Source organism: Micropterus dolomieu, linkage group LG22 (assembly GCF_021292245.1).
Source record: "Micropterus dolomieu isolate WLL.071019.BEF.003 ecotype Adirondacks linkage group LG22, ASM2129224v1, whole genome shotgun sequence".
NCBI classification, from domain to species: Eukaryota; Metazoa; Chordata; class Actinopteri; order Centrarchiformes; family Centrarchidae; genus Micropterus; species Micropterus dolomieu.
In genome coordinates this window covers 18,230,993-18,245,898 of record NC_060171.1, presented here as the reverse complement: position 1 = coordinate 18,245,898, position 14,906 = coordinate 18,230,993, and the positions used below count along the sequence as shown (strand labels likewise).

Here is a 14,906-nt window from a genome sequence, read left to right as displayed (position 1 = left end):
AAACAGTTCTTGTAACCAAGGTCAGTTGATTTGAATTGGTGTGTTTATTATTAACCCAGGTAACTATTTATGCAAAGGGATGTTTCACTCTCGCTTTGTGTGTGTGTGTGTGTGTGTGTGTGTGTGTGTGTGTGTGTGAAAGCCCCTTTTTCTCCTCTATCCATAATCTCCACTGGCTCCTCCTCCACTGCCCCACCAGTGAATGGGGCCTTTGTGGGTGCTTCCCAGCATTCCAAGGGAATTCTTGCAGGTGAGGGTAGCAAACAATCCCACGCTCAGATGACTGCTGCAGCTTAAAACTCACAAGTGAAAATACAAAATGCTCCAAGGGCAGTTAGGGGTTTCCAGTGCTGAGCTGACCTTACTTTAAAGGCGTTGCTGCAACTACAAGGGTGTGATCACCAGAGCAGACAGAGTGGGAGGGAAGGATCCCATTGTTTCACACCAGGTGAGCGTCCACACGCATGCTCAAAATATTAACATGCTCACTGGTGCATGTTGTCTTGCACACAATGAGGTAAAGTGTACATATTAGGAAAGCATTAGCTCATGAGAAAATATTTGCCTTTTTTTTAACTTTTTATTTTGAAGAATGGCCAACAATAGCTGAAAAAGTGAACATATAGGATCTATTAAGGGACTGTTATCTGACGTGGGTAAGTGCAGCACATGAGCTATATGTGTAGCAGACAGACTGGAAAACACAATGTACGTCTCACAGTGGGCGTACTGAAGGGGAGTGTGTGTTTCAGTGTGTGTTTGTGTGTGTGTAAACTTGGGCATGTGTGTACATTAATGGATGGATAACAACAATAGGATGGATAGCAACAAAGGAGCCAATATGCAAACATTTAGACATTTGTAGGCGTAAAACTGTAAATATTCAAAATAAAGATCAGTATAGGTTTAACATTTTACTATAGTTTAATTGGATTTCTGTATCCGCGTCAGATTCCCTGTCTTCTGTTGGAACTTGTTATGACAACACTGCTCGCAGGTATGTATGCTTGTTTTCCCATGCTGACTTATTAACTTATAACGAGGTTCAGGGACACACTAATATGTAATCAGGGCATCACAGCAAATATTTAAAGTTATTTATGTTTGTTTAAACAGCTTGGATCACACATTTTTAAACATATACACATTCTAACTGCTCAAATAACATGTTTTTATCTACATTATGTTACGGGCAGAGTCCACATGGGAAAGCACTATCTAATCTTTTCCTCCTTTAATGGCTCCTCACCCTTCTTTATCTTTCTTGCCCTTTGGTATCTACTGCAGTTTTCATCTCCAATTTACTCACTCCCTTCTTGATTGCACATCCACAGAGCAGCTGCACTGTCAGAGACCAGTAGGAGGTACTGGCAAATCATAGCAGTAGCCACAACTAAAAATTGGCACTGTAGATTCAAAACAAATAAGTGGTGCATTTCTTGCTGAGAATCCATGTGGACGGGAGCCCTAGCTGCCTGTGTCCAGTGTTCAGTTTATTTTTCAAAAACTGGGTTGGTTGCCACAGAATTACAGTGAATATGCACTACTTTGGCCAGCGGACATTGCTTTATACTAATTGGAAGAATAAATAAATCCACTTGAACAAATCTTTAATCTAGACTTAATCATTTTGGAGTGTTAAAATTAAGCAGTTTAAGGTAACTTTACAATACAGCTCAGTAATAACATGGTAAAAGTGGGGTAATAGTTTTATAATAAAGAGGTAATAATTAAGTATTACCATGTAATTAAGTCTTAACCAGGTAATTTCTCAACAGTGGGTAACCCTAACCCTAGCTTTCAGCATTATAATGTGGTTATTACCAATACTGACTTCAAAGAATTTTCATGTGATTTTGAAGGTGATACACTGATAGTAGCCTATAATATTGTGAAAACATCAACCTATATTACCTCATTATTAGCATTTGGTTACCAAAGTTGCTATCTCATTGCTATCTTTATGTGTTTCCCCATTATTACCCTGTTACATAAATTTCAGTCTAATATTTACCAAATATTGCCCCTTGTTAACACCAAGCTATTACCTGCTTATTACTTAGGTAATTACGTGGTATTAATTATTACCTCTTTAGTACTAAACTAATGTAAAGTGCCTCCCTGCTGGTGAAGGCAAACAAAATAAAAACTACCCATGTGGTATGACAACTTCACTTGTAATTTCTTTCATATCAGGGAACTAATGTTCTGTCTTGGAAGTGGATTGAAGGTACCTTTAACGTGTGTATTTGTGTTTCCTAGCATTATGATGCAGACAGTGAGTCAGTGGCTGTGGTGGGACCGTCTGTGGCTGCCAGCAAACGTCTCCTGGTCAGATCTGGAGGACAATGAAGGTCGTGTCTATGCGAAAGCCTCTCAACTTTACGCTGCTCTGCCCTGCGCCCTCTGCCTGCTCCTAGTCAGATACCTGTTTGAGAGGTGAGAATATATGAGTATGTGTGTGAAAGTGCCTGGTGTCAGTGAGCTTTGCAGCGCAGTTGTCTGGTTTCAGAATACTGGGATTATGTTGCACAAGCTGCATGGAGCAATGTTATACATGGAATGCTAAAGAACCAGGCCACATCCAGAAGGGCAAGACAAAGCTGTGCTGTGCCAGATCATTTGCTATGCAGTATGTAATGTTGTTTGTGTGCTGTTGCAGGTACCTGGCCACACCACTGGCTAATGTTTGGGGAGTGAGAGACAGGTTACGTCTCATAGCAGAATCACACCCCATCCTAGAAAAGTACTTCTGCAGCCAAGCACGGTTTCCATCACAGGTATGTTAAATTGGGTCATTTCATGACACAACACAAATGTTTGATCATGCTTATTATTGCTAAAATAAGATGCAGAGTAAATTACTTTATTTATATTTTTTGCCTCAAACACTGCTAATCAGAGAGTAAAACTTAATGCTGGTGTATAACGTCAGAGTACTGTGCATCCTGGGGTGGAAAGAGTGTAAGAATTGGATCGTTTCCTTTGTGTCTCAGGCTGATGTGAAGTCTCTGTGTAAGAAGACCGGTTGGCCAGAAAGGAGAATTCAACTCTGGTTCAGGAAGCGGAGGAACCAGGAGCGCCCAGGGCTCCGCAAGAGGTTCTGTGAGGCCAGGTGTGTGTGCTTGTGTGTGTGGTTATGCACTGATGTGGGAATGAGTATGCATGTGTAAATATGTGACATTACTGTTCTTGTCTGTCTACAGTTGGAGATGTGTGTTTTATTTGTTTGCATTTGTCTGTGGAGTCCTGGCTCTCTATGATGTAAGTACGGTTGGCCATTTCCATGTCGTTTCACAGTAGCTGTTTCTATTACAGGATTTGTCTCTTGTGCCAGTCAATTTTCCAGTTTGAATCATTTCACAAATTGTTTCTCTCTCCTTATTTTGTCTTTCTCTCCCTCTGTCTCGTCTCCCTGGGTGTTCTGCACTGATTTTGCTGTAATGTAAAGTGTGCAGACTTCTTTTTCTCGTCCTATCTCCTATGTATCTCTGTGCTTCAGGGTTTTTCTCACACTCTGACAGCTGACATGCACGAGCTTGTGGCCCTTGTCGCTTTTTCCAAGGCTATTCTCCAACCACTCTCATACTCCTCTCCCTCTCTGTTTTTGTTGGCTGTAGAAACCTTGGTTTTATAATCTGAAGGAGGTTTGGGCAGGCTTCCCTAAACAGGTAAGTGTAGCCTTTGCCATTATGAACGCTTGTACAATATTACAGTATGCAGTATGATAAGCATCCATACACTGTGTGTGTTATGTGTCCATGCAGTCCATGCTGCCATCTCAGTACTGGTATTACCTTTTGGAAATGGGCTTCTACCTTTCTCTGCTATTCAGCCTCACATTTGATGTAAAACGAAAGGTGAGTGTAGTGATGTGTGCAGATGTATAAAATCAAAGTGACGTACTGCACTTATTCAAAAGGTGTACAGTAATTTAATCTCACCTAAATTCTCTATTCATAATGTATCATAAAAGGTGTGCATTTTGCTAGAACTCATCATCGTATTATTTTCAAATATCCGCCTTTTTTCTGCCAATAAATTGCGGATGTCTATGTGTCATATGCATAGATGTTTGTCATGTGTGTGTTTGTAGGACTTCAAAGAGCAGGTGATTCATCATATAGCCACGCTGACTCTTCTGAGTTTCTCCTGGATTTCAAACTACATCCGTATTGGAACCCTTGTGATGGCAGTTCACGACTCCGCTGACATACTGCTAGAGGTCAGAATGCAGTGCAAGCTAATCTATGTTATATCTGTTGCCATACCTTAGGCTGATGCAGTATTAGCAGAGAACTGATTTTGCATTGTCACAGTTCTGCAGCAACAGACTGACTTAAAGAAACAGTTATTCCCTTTCATCAAAAAGTAATTTAAGATTGCAAAGCTGACTTTTTATGACTTCAAAGAAAAGCATAAAAATTTGCCACTAGGGGTAAAAATGTGGCCATTAAGTTGCATTAGTTGTTTGATGCAGAGCCTATAAACTGCACTCAAGATGTCTGATTGCTAAAATTGCTGGAAGCAGGATAGAAAAAACCCTAACAAACATATATACTCAACTTTGAACCACCTGCACTGCCCATTCACCCTGCAATAACAACAGTGAAATGTTCTTTTTTTCATGCTAGCTTCACAAATACATAAGACATCCTACTCGGATTTACAGGTAGCAGTTGGTAACACAATTTAGATCGCTAAAGTTGGAGGAGGTTGATACTAGTGTGCATGAGACTTGGTGCTTAATTTTTATATTAAACAGCAGTTATCAAGGCAATATCACTATTAATTTCACAATTGCTGTTGATTGTACAAGTGTTCATATTAGCATAGGAAAGAAATGTCCTTCTTGTATGGGGATTGTGACATGATTCAAACTAAATAACAGTAGCAAAGATGTCTGCTTTTAAACAAACAAAAAAAATGAACCTGATTCTTTTCCCTGTTTTTAACTCACAGGGTGCAAAGGTATTCAACTACGCCAAGTGGCACCAGACTGCTAACGCCATATTTGTGGTGTTTACACTTCTCTTTATTGTGACAAGACTTGTCATTTTTCCTTTCTGGTAAGTGCGTGAAATGGAAGGATGGAGCATGACGGCGATCTTGGTGTAATGTGTGAAAATTATTAATATTATGTGTGCTATGTTCTACAGGCTGATCCACTGTACATGGGTGTACCCACTGAATGAGTTCTCTCCCTTCTTTGGCTACTACTTCTTCAATGTGATGTTGTTGGTACTACAGATACTCCACCTCTACTGGGCTGCTCTCATATCACGAATGGTTTATAAGCTTATCTTCAGCAAGGTGTATATTCATTTATATGTAGGACACAAATGTATGAAAAGCATGCTAATTGTACAAATTACATGTCTTGTTGCTTCTCTTTGGTTCACCCTGATTTTTTTTCCTCTTTTCTGTGGCTTACCTTCATCCTGCAGCTGGAAGGTGACGACAGGAGCGATGAAGAGGAGGATGACAGTGACTCACTGAAGGAAAGAAACCACAAACTGAATCACATTAATGGCTCTGGAGCCAGAGGCCGGACCAACAGAGAAAAAGGAAAATAGGCAGCATGGACAGATTCAGTCTGGATTGCAGCTGTAATCCAATTATATGTATAAAAGAGTAAAAACACTTGAGCAGAGATTTCTTTTTAAAGGAACTGTGAAGGATACATAAACTGTTTGAGCATGGATGCGGAAATTCATTTAATTCAGACACTTTAACAACTTATCTTATTCTTCTCCTAATTAAACATAGAGGAAGACTCCTTTAAAGTGTTGTTTTTGCATTTTTGTATGTTGTTGAGAATAATTTATGATGATAATGACAAAGATGACATGTGAGTCCCACATGTGTGTGTTTGGTGGGGCACATTAATGCAAGACCAAAGCACTACTGGGAAAATTATGTTTTTTGTGACTGTGACTTACTGTGTGTGTGTGTTTATTTTTTAAAAGCTGTATGTGTCTTTTTTTAATGAGTTCGTCCTGCTGGAGTGGGAAGCACAACGAGCAGCTCTATCAGCTGGCTCTGGATATCAAAGGACTGCAACAGCACGCCCTCTCGCGATAATCAACGAGAACTGACAGAAGATGAAACGTCAGTTCCTCTGGTACAATCAGTTACCAAAGAAACCAGAACACAAACCATGCCGAAGCTACTATAAACAGATAAAACACCAGAAGTTTAGCTTATTACCGTATTAGTACTCAGACAGTATTAGTCTGTAGTATTCCCAGAATGGCTTATCGCACAAATGTGAGAATCGGAAACTGGAATGAAGACCTGCGTTTACAAGAGGTTTGTTTCAAAATAAAGCTTAAGTTTGTGGTCGGTGCCCGTTTCACATTGCCGGACGAACTTTATGTGTTAAGTCATTCATCTTAGCTAACATTGCGGGCCTGCTTTTTTATAATTGCGAAATTATTATTGCGATTTCTAAACAGAAGTTTGCAAGTGAAGTTGTTTGCACATGCTCTTACATATTAATGACAGAAAACGGATTTAAAATGGCAATTCAGTCTGATTATCAGGCTAACGTTACCCACCTCAGTTTAACAAACCCCGGTAAGCTGAGCAGCGCTGTGGAAGTAAACAGTAAGAGTAACGTTAAAAATAATTGTTAAAATATTGTCACTTTTTAAAAAAGGTTAGCTGTTGGATTGTTTAATTATTATTATTATTATTATTATTATTATTATTATTATTAATAGTGGTAGTAAGTATTAGCTATTAAGTTACATTTGTTCTAGTGTGACCTACAGAAACAACCAATAGAAGAAAGAATAATAACCAAGGGGGTAATAACTAATGTTAACTGAATAAAGTACTGAATTTTTACTGTACCCTACTGTTTTGCAACTACATTGTATCTTTTGATGAATAAAAGGGATGACAACATCAACAAAATAATTGGTTTTATGCAGAACCAAATGTAGTCTGGTTTGTATTGTTAAATTGCAAAATCCTATTTACAGGGAAAGAGAAATGCTTTAGCCATTCAGTAACTGAACAAGATAAAGGGCATAATTATTTATCATACTACCAGTAGGGGTTAAGAGCATGACTAAGATAACTGAAAATGAATCTAATAATGATACAATGATATTAAAGCTCAATTTTTACCTTTTTATGCTTTAAGGTTTAAAAAAAAGAATCCTATTCCACATTGTCCTACAGTATCATATGTAGCCTATTGTGTATTGGCTTGTTTCAACTCTTCGCTGAAGATATATGATGTTTATCATGAGTGAAGTTTTAAACCCAAGACTCCGTGTTTTTTTTTTTACGACTGCACCTTTTTAATAGGAACATACTAGATGTCATGTCCATTATTTAATACATATTTCTCTCTTTTATATATATATATATATTTCCCTAAATCTTTGGGATCTCTGTAAGAACTTAAAATAAGTTATGTGGGTGTGAACTGTAGACTAAGGTTTGAACAAAGTTTGTCTGCACGGCATGAGTTTGTCTCATGTTTGACTCACCCACTTGGCTAACTTGCTATTTACATGTGCATTAAACAATGACACAAGGAAACACTCAAGTGGGTAATAAAGTGTGTGTCTATCGTTATGCCAAGATAATGTTTTTAATAAAGACCCAACAATTATGCAATGATGTTGGTTTTTATTTGACCTTACAGTATACAACCAGCAGTGGTGGGGTCGTGGTAAAGAATACAAACTATGTGATGATGTTTTTGCAGGATGTGAAGAAAGAGCATATGGAGAAAAAAGAGAAGGGTGAGCTTGTTGCCCAGAAAGTAGACTTTCTCAAACAGAACATTTTGAGACCGGTAAGAAAAAGTTTAATTAAGAGCAACATTAACAACAATGACATCACAATGATGATGGGGATCGTAATGATGATGATGTTTGTTCATGTGTGTAGGTGAATCTCACTGTGACAAATGATGGAAGATTGCACTTTGGGGATGTTGTGATTTTGGTAAACATCGGAGGAGAAAACAGAAAGTGCAGTGCAGTAAGCATTAACGCAGACATTACCAGTTTGACAAAGATTCCTTTGGCTGGCATTCAAGCTCCATGTGGAATCAGTGCAGGAAGGGGTATCCAGGCCTGCACACGCACTGCCTTCATCATTACCAGGTACACACACAAACACACTTGAAAGTACATCAACATAGATCCCAACACATGTGGTAACACCCCCACATGTAAACCACCAATGCTGTTTGTGTGACCACAGTGTAGATGGCAGTCCTGAGGGATCAACTCTGAATTTTGAGCAAAGTTTTGCCCTGAAAACAACAAGTGGCTTTGCTAGGGGGGTAAGTGAACACACACACACACACACACACACACACACACACACACACACACACACACACACACACACACACACACACACATTGTACTCTAATGAACTACTTTACACAAAGACTGACTGCCATAAAAGGGGCTCTCCACTGATTTTACACATAGAGTTCAGTTTGAATTTCACTAGGAGTACTGCCTGTGAAAACAGTTGTGCAACAGCTGGGAAGGGAATATCCTTAAAGTCTTAAGAAAATAACCGTGATGATTGGTTATTATAGATAAATGTTATCTCAGTTGGGCCTGGAGACTTCAGAGTTTTGACGTAAATTGAGTGTTACATACTGGGGGTATGCAGTTTGAAAGAAGAGGCCATTTTTCTAATAACAGATGCAACTGCATTGCATTATGGGAGGTGTAATAATAGGGACTAAGAAGTCAAGGCATATCTGCCTCAGCTTCTTTGATTTTGACCATTCTATTTTAAATCTGTCTCTCAGAGTCCTCAAACTTTATTGAAGTGCTATAAATTGGTGAATTATACTTCATATTTAATAAAAATTACCATCAGTTGTTCATGGCCAAGTTATGCGAATAGTATAAAATTTTTGATTGTTTTAATAATTTGGTTTATTGAACAGATCTGTTCTTTTTTATTCCACTGGGACTTTACATTCAGTTAAAAACAACAATTGAGCCTATCAGGAAGAAAACCACATAAATCTCATGTGTCACTTTGTGTGTTTACATATTTACTCTTCCTTTCTTTCCTTAGCTTTTCTTGACGAGTGACCTGCGAAGTTTTCAAAAGGTAGATCAAGTTTTTATTCAAGATGATCAAGGAGAATACATTATACTGAACAACCACCAACTGTGCTGAGACGTTTTAACAAAGCAGAAATGTGTGTAAACTTACATGCACACTTAAAGGTACAATGTGTAAGATATGGTAAGAACTTTAGTTTAAAACATTCAATAAAACAAACGTACCTAACATTCTCAACATAATGTGAAGAAGTAACAATGTAGATGTCTATGTATTATGTTGCAGAGGTACTGAAGTTAGCAGCATTCTAACTAGCTGGCTAGCAGCCCATCCTGTCTTGTAATATCACTCTGTACCTCTAGATAGCTCAGGCCTCCCTCTGTAGTTTCAGCTGGGAAATGTGTGTGAGCGGTGAATTTAAGTTACACAAGCTCTCTAAGTTTTTTTAAATTCTAATTAATAAATAAAATAAACTAACAAAATGTGAAGAAAGTAAATATCCAACTGATGAGTTGGACAAGTGGAAAATATTCTCACCTCTCACAACACAGAATGCAGCAGTTATTTTTGTCCTTTTCACTAGACTTTCTAATATTGTCAATCTTATATTATTGTGATTTCATTCAAAGTGTGCGAAGAAGTCCCGCCTACAGGAAGTAAACTTGGATGAGGGCGGTTCCTTTCCCTCATGGTGGAAGATAGTGCACTTTGACCCCCAGGAGAGGCTTGAATATGAGGGTCAGCCTGTTCCTGTAAGTCTTTACTGTATGTTCAGGGTTAATTATTCCACCTGTCACAAGACCAGTCTTTTCTGTTGTTTAAATGCTTATCTAAACACAGTATACAAAATACTTTGTTTCTTTTGCTTTCCTTCACCTCTGTTGTTTTGAGAATGTCCATGCAATTATCAATAGACTTTTTTTACAGGCTAATGTGAAGGTGCTCATCATACACTGCAAGACAAACCAGGCTCTTGCTGTTCTGGATGATCAAGTGCTTTGGTACAGTATTTTCCATTTTCCTTTTAAAAGCAACGCCAAACTAAGCAGAATATATGCTTGTGTTAAATGCAATACACAGTAAAGACTTTTGATTTGTGTTGCTCTCATGTCTGATATCAACTTGGAGGCCCATTGACTTGAAATAATAGGCAAATAGGATCATAGGAATAATGTGAATGCAAGTCATCTTACTAAAAAAGTAAAGCCTGATGAAGCTTTTTTTTTCAAAATGAGTTTTCAGTGAGTTTTAGTGACATGAAACCCTGTCTCTACCCCCAGTCAACTCCATGGCAACTATGAGTTGTAGCTTCATAAGAATCAGCTTTCTTAACGCAGACAAAACAATCTTATGTACCTTCATAAAAATCACCAGTTTCCTATCAAAATGTTGCAGATATACACCATGTAGATTCACTTCTAATGACAAGGTAGAGTTTTGCATTTAGTTGTAGTCAGCTCTTCATAGCCACTTGTTGTCAAAAGATGAGGACCTCCAATATAGCAGCTAAAAGTCATGTTACAATGCCTGCATGCCTGCTGTCATTCTTTAGGTAACAGTTTTGTCCCTGCAGGACCACATATGGCAAAGAATACGAGGTGACTGCTCACACCTTCTTGAACTGCCACAAAGTTGAACAGGAAAACAACCACTGGATATTGTGCACCTCTGACCCTGCAGGGAATGGGCTTTTACTTCTCAACCAACTACAGTCAGCGGCTAACGACGAGGAGGTCACACAGACATATTCTGGCATCTAAATCTAACACAATCCACACTCATGCTGTAACATGTACAAATAATGCAGGTAGATGCCACATCATTAACAACTAATGTTTTTTAAATAAAGATGTTTTTTTCTGTTTGGGTCACTGATTTTTTTCTCCTTGTGGAAAGACCTTCCCAGCTGGACTCCAACCAGGGCATTAAGGTTTTATGAAATGCATTAGCCAGCCAAGCTATGAGGAGGCTCTGTAGAAAGAAGAATTTGATATGTTTTTTAAACAAAGGAGGGGTGCACTACCATTGTTCTAGTTGGGCAATAGCTTAAGAAACTGAATGTGAAATTACACAGCATGATAATTTGGCAAGTTTACACTGCATTTCCCCTAGAAGGAAATTTATATGAGTATATGAGTGGATCATGCTGCTCTGCAGGCCGGGTGCTCGATTTGCTGTTATCAGTGGAGGCTGTTGGCAGTTGGCTATAAACGTAAATGTCATGCAAAAAGGGGACTTATCTAGTTAAAAGGCCAAAAGTGCAGGTGCTTGAGCACCACCTTGGGTCTATCTGTGCATGTGGGTGAACTTCCTTGTTTCTTGTGGGATGTTCATAGCAAAGGATGTGTGTGCTACTTTCTCTTGGGTAGAGAGTCTTGGTCAGTCAGTATTGCTCCCAGAATGGTTCTATCAGCAGTAAAATCAGGTGAGCTACTGTATGCTTTGAAGATAGGTCACAATTACAGAGCTATTCTGGAGGGTGACCTGGATGCTGGCAAATTAGGTGGGACCTCTTTGGAAGGCTCAGGCTCAGCAGAGTGCTGCAGCACAGGAACTGGTGTTGGGAAGGACACCGGCTTTGGAACCAGAAGCAGGTGTCGGTCGGGTCATCAAGAGGAGACCAGGATCCGTTGGCAACTCTTTAGTGCTAGGCATCGAAGAGGTCGAGGTGCTGGGAAACTGAGTCTCTGAGGTAATCTGGTATTGAGTCTGTGGTGCTGAGCAGCTGTGACAGCCAATGTTGTAAGGAGCTATGGTGACCACGCCTTCTTCTGTGGCTTCTTAACAGACTAGGGTGCTGGCCGGAGACTAGCTAACCGAAAGCTATCACGCTTGGGCTGAAAACTGGGAACCTTGGGGTGAGGCTTGGGTGTTGATAAACTCTCTACAAATACATTTTTCCAACCAAGGCCGCTTTCTGCTCCATACTGGTGGCATTTTTGCAGTTGCCTAGAAGGCACTCCATGGTCTGAAGTCACCTCATTGAGTTCAACCACAGAAAATGATTCGTCTGCTGGGTCAATTTTGGCTAGATTATTCCGTTACAGTATTACAGGTTGGACCCACATGTAGGACACGGAGGTGTGGTTAAGAAGGTTTATTGTAGGACTGTAGGCAGGGATGTGATGGAATGGAGACGTTGAATGGCTGGCGACAGCAGGAGGTAGAGGAGTGAGGGTGGATGGCGTGGGCAGTCTGGAGTTGCATAAAGGTTAGCGGGCAGGCAGGCAGATGAGGAATGATCCTGAGGCACAAGGGAAAACACAGTTGCTGACTAGGAAACATGAAGAAACAAATCATAAAACTAGGGAGGCCTGAAACGTGTGACTGCCACTATTGCTGAGAGAAATGATGAACTTATTAACGGTAGGTGCACTGATGAACATGAATCCTGAAGCCGGGAGATTGTGTAGCAGGACAGGAACATACACATAAACATAGAGAACCTTGAGATGGCAAAAGACAAAAGTACTACCTCTCATTGGGGACTGTTGCACAACCCCAATGTTAAATGCTGTATATGTTGTAAGTTATTGATTGTGTAACCAGACCATGGTGAATGTCCCTGAACTGATGGTCATGGTGGGTTTTTTTTAGATTTTCACCCTGGTAATTAGGATCTAGGCATCTCAAAAATTCAGATCAGGTGGGACTTCTACCCAGGTGAAAAAGAAATATACTTCAGTAGCACTTTTTTTGGATGCACTTATCATATTTTAATTGTACTATACTAAGTGTGTATTAAATGTGTTATTTTGGAACAACTTAAAGTATGTTAAGTGTCATTTTAGAAATACTTAAAGTCAACTTTAAGATAATTGCAATATATTTTAATATACTTAGTTGTGTTAAAATGGACCTATTTTAAGTAGCTTTACTGTAATTTAAATATACTTCTTTAAATTGAACTTAAAATACCCTTTTGTGCTATACTTGAAGAACAGTTTAAATATATTTTAAATGTGTTGCCTGAACATTTTTATTAGCATTTCAGTGTATTAGTAATTTATTACTAGTATACTCCAAGAGCCACTATTAATATCTTGGGAAGCTGCTTTATGAAACCATTCAGTATGAGATTAATTCATTATTAGTGCATTAAAAATACCTTGCAAAATGCCCTTTTTAATAAAGATCTGTTAAAAAAATGTATTTTACAACACACACATAAAGACAACTAAAAACTTTTGTGTACATTACAAAAATAAATTCCTGTACATTAAAAGGTAAGTATCACATCTTGAGCAAAATAAATAATCAAATAAAATATAATCAGTAAAATGATGACATATGACCAGTATTACATAAAAATTACACTATACACATCCCATCATTAAGGTTACCCATGGGGGTCCTTCATGCGCTTTGGACACTCAGATGACCTCACGGCAGGCCATCCCACTTCTGACACCATATGCGTCCCCCTGCCCAGATTTAAAGACAGGTCTACAGGATACCAAACACGCAACTTTGACAGCAATGCCAAAGAGCCAGGCTCGTTGGTATGGCAGTCCAAGGGCTTACTCAACTGTAGTGAAGGTACTTCGTCACAAGCATACAGTACAAATGGTGGAACCAAACTGAAACTGAAAAATGTCACAATACTTATCCTTCAAGTGGAGGGTCGGTTATCTTTGAGTAGGACGCATTTTCTGCGACTGCAGACACTATGGGATTTGGAAACTGCTTTATCACACAGCATCGGTGGAAGGGAAAAGGAAATATTTTGTCTATATCAAAGCAATATTACCTCTAATTAACTAAGCTCCATTGTGTGATTTTTTTATTTTGTTTAAAGTTGCTGAAACACAATATGACATCATGTCTAACTGTTCTGATAATGCTAACTGTTTAGGTTCACCTCCCAGTTAATGCTCAGTTCTTCCATTACAACATGATCAAAAACATTACATAAACACTACTGTACATTCACCCAATTAAAATGTTATTAAACAGGTACAACAAATAACACAGACATTCAGACTTGCTTAACAACTGTGCTGTCTACATGTCATTTCAAATCAACACAGCAGTCAATTTGTTAAGTACAAAATTAGCCAATTACTTAATGTATAACAATATTTATACTATTTTAATATAATTATTTTTTCACAAGAATATTTAAGAACATTTAACTTCTGCAGGGAGCTGACCGGATATTCTTCTCTTCTGTGTTTTTTTCCCATTATGTCTGTGGTGTCCACCTTCCAAGTCCGAGTCGGTAAAGTAAAACAAAGGAAACCTGAGAAACAAAATGATTTCTGGCCAAAAATGGCTTCCCTCTCACAGACAGTTAACACGTTAACTTTCGTGAAGCGGACTTTCACGCTGTGTGATTGGGTCGTCGATTTGAAAACCTTGATTCTGATTGGTCCAATTGAATGCACTGTGCTAGTGGGCTGGGCAGGAGGGCACACTTCCTCCCTGTGTACACATGTGTTGTTTACAAACAGAAACAAGTATAGGCCAACTACATTATGATTTAAAGTATGCTTATTACTATATGTTGTTTGTTAAGTTAACATGTGCTGCTTCCTTCTTGGCCAGGTTACCCTTATGAAAGAACTCTGATCTCAACTAGCTATTTAAAAAAATATAAGAAATAATATGTTTTTGAAAAATATATTTTAATTTTAAAAAAATATGTTTTAAAAATTTTACTTCTGGAATCAGGCTGAAACATGTGGCAATTACATAAATCATTACAATATTACATACAAATAATTACAATATTTTGCAGTAGCCTACACAATTAGCATATTTGGCACAAATATATTTGTAACCCACTAAAAGTGTAATCGTTTAACAATGTACTTCCACAAAGTACACCTAAATAGTATTTA

General features: G+C 38.6%; 2 protein-coding genes and 1 long non-coding RNA gene across 8 annotated transcripts; 2 read left to right on the top strand and 1 right to left on the bottom strand.

Annotated features, from left to right (window-relative positions):
• The first annotated feature begins 116 nt into the window (after positions 1-116).
• Positions 117-5,643, top strand: cers3b (ceramide synthase 3b). Of its 6 annotated transcripts, none has more exons than XM_046037768.1 (12): positions 123-250; positions 373-448; positions 2,263-2,439; positions 2,663-2,780; positions 2,997-3,115; positions 3,207-3,264; positions 3,621-3,671; positions 3,768-3,860; positions 4,097-4,225; positions 4,963-5,069; positions 5,160-5,313; positions 5,448-5,643. In XM_046037768.1, exons 3-12 carry the CDS (start codon positions 2,267-2,269, stop codon positions 5,574-5,576), a joined length of 1,131 nt encoding a protein of 376 aa, XP_045893724.1. In that variant the 5' UTR covers positions 123-250; positions 373-448; positions 2,263-2,266; the 3' UTR covers positions 5,577-5,643. The 6 variants fall into 6 exon arrangements, with proteins under 6 accessions (XP_045893721.1, XP_045893724.1, XP_045893722.1 ...); XM_046037766.1 differs by having other exon boundaries at positions 135-250; positions 335-448; XM_046037769.1 differs by lacking the exon at positions 373-448 and adding an exon at positions 952-997 and having other exon boundaries at positions 152-250.
• Positions 5,644-6,137: 494 nt separating this feature from the next.
• Positions 6,138-10,927, top strand: cfap161 (cilia and flagella associated protein 161). The gene is made up of 8 exons (XM_046038567.1): positions 6,138-6,312; positions 7,727-7,816; positions 7,912-8,129; positions 8,230-8,311; positions 9,073-9,108; positions 9,693-9,815; positions 9,991-10,064; positions 10,637-10,927. The coding sequence occupies exons 1-8, from the start codon at positions 6,253-6,255 to the stop codon at positions 10,821-10,823; spliced, it is 870 nt and encodes a 289-aa protein (XP_045894523.1). The 5' UTR covers positions 6,138-6,252; the 3' UTR covers positions 10,824-10,927.
• Positions 10,427-14,258, bottom strand: LOC123962443. The gene is made up of 2 exons (XR_006822942.1): positions 14,217-14,258; positions 10,427-12,307 (listed from the first exon to the last, which is right to left on the bottom strand). It is a non-coding gene; the product is annotated as an uncharacterized LOC123962443 (long non-coding RNA).
• Between the last annotated feature and the right edge of the window lie 648 nt (positions 14,259-14,906).

Excerpts from the sequence above, each read along its gene's own strand:
- cers3b (XM_046037765.1), top strand. The coding sequence starts at position 2,267 with ATGATGCAGACAGTGAGTCAGTGGCTGTGGTGGGACCGTCTGTGGCTG. Across the intron at positions 3,116-3,206 it reads AAGAGGTTCTGTGAGGCCAG|TTGGAGATGTGTGTTTTATT; the intron begins GTGTGTGTGCTT and ends GTCTGTCTACAG. Across the intron at positions 3,265-3,620 it reads GAGTCCTGGCTCTCTATGAT|AAACCTTGGTTTTATAATCT; the intron begins GTAAGTACGGTT and ends TGTTGGCTGTAG.
- cfap161 (XM_046038567.1), top strand. The coding sequence starts at position 6,253 with ATGGCTTATCGCACAAATGTGAGAATCGGAAACTGGAATGAAGACCTG. Across the intron at positions 9,816-9,990 it reads ATGAGGGTCAGCCTGTTCCT|GCTAATGTGAAGGTGCTCAT; the intron begins GTAAGTCTTTAC and ends CTTTTTTTACAG. Across the intron at positions 10,065-10,636 it reads CTGGATGATCAAGTGCTTTG|GACCACATATGGCAAAGAAT; the intron begins GTACAGTATTTT and ends TTGTCCCTGCAG.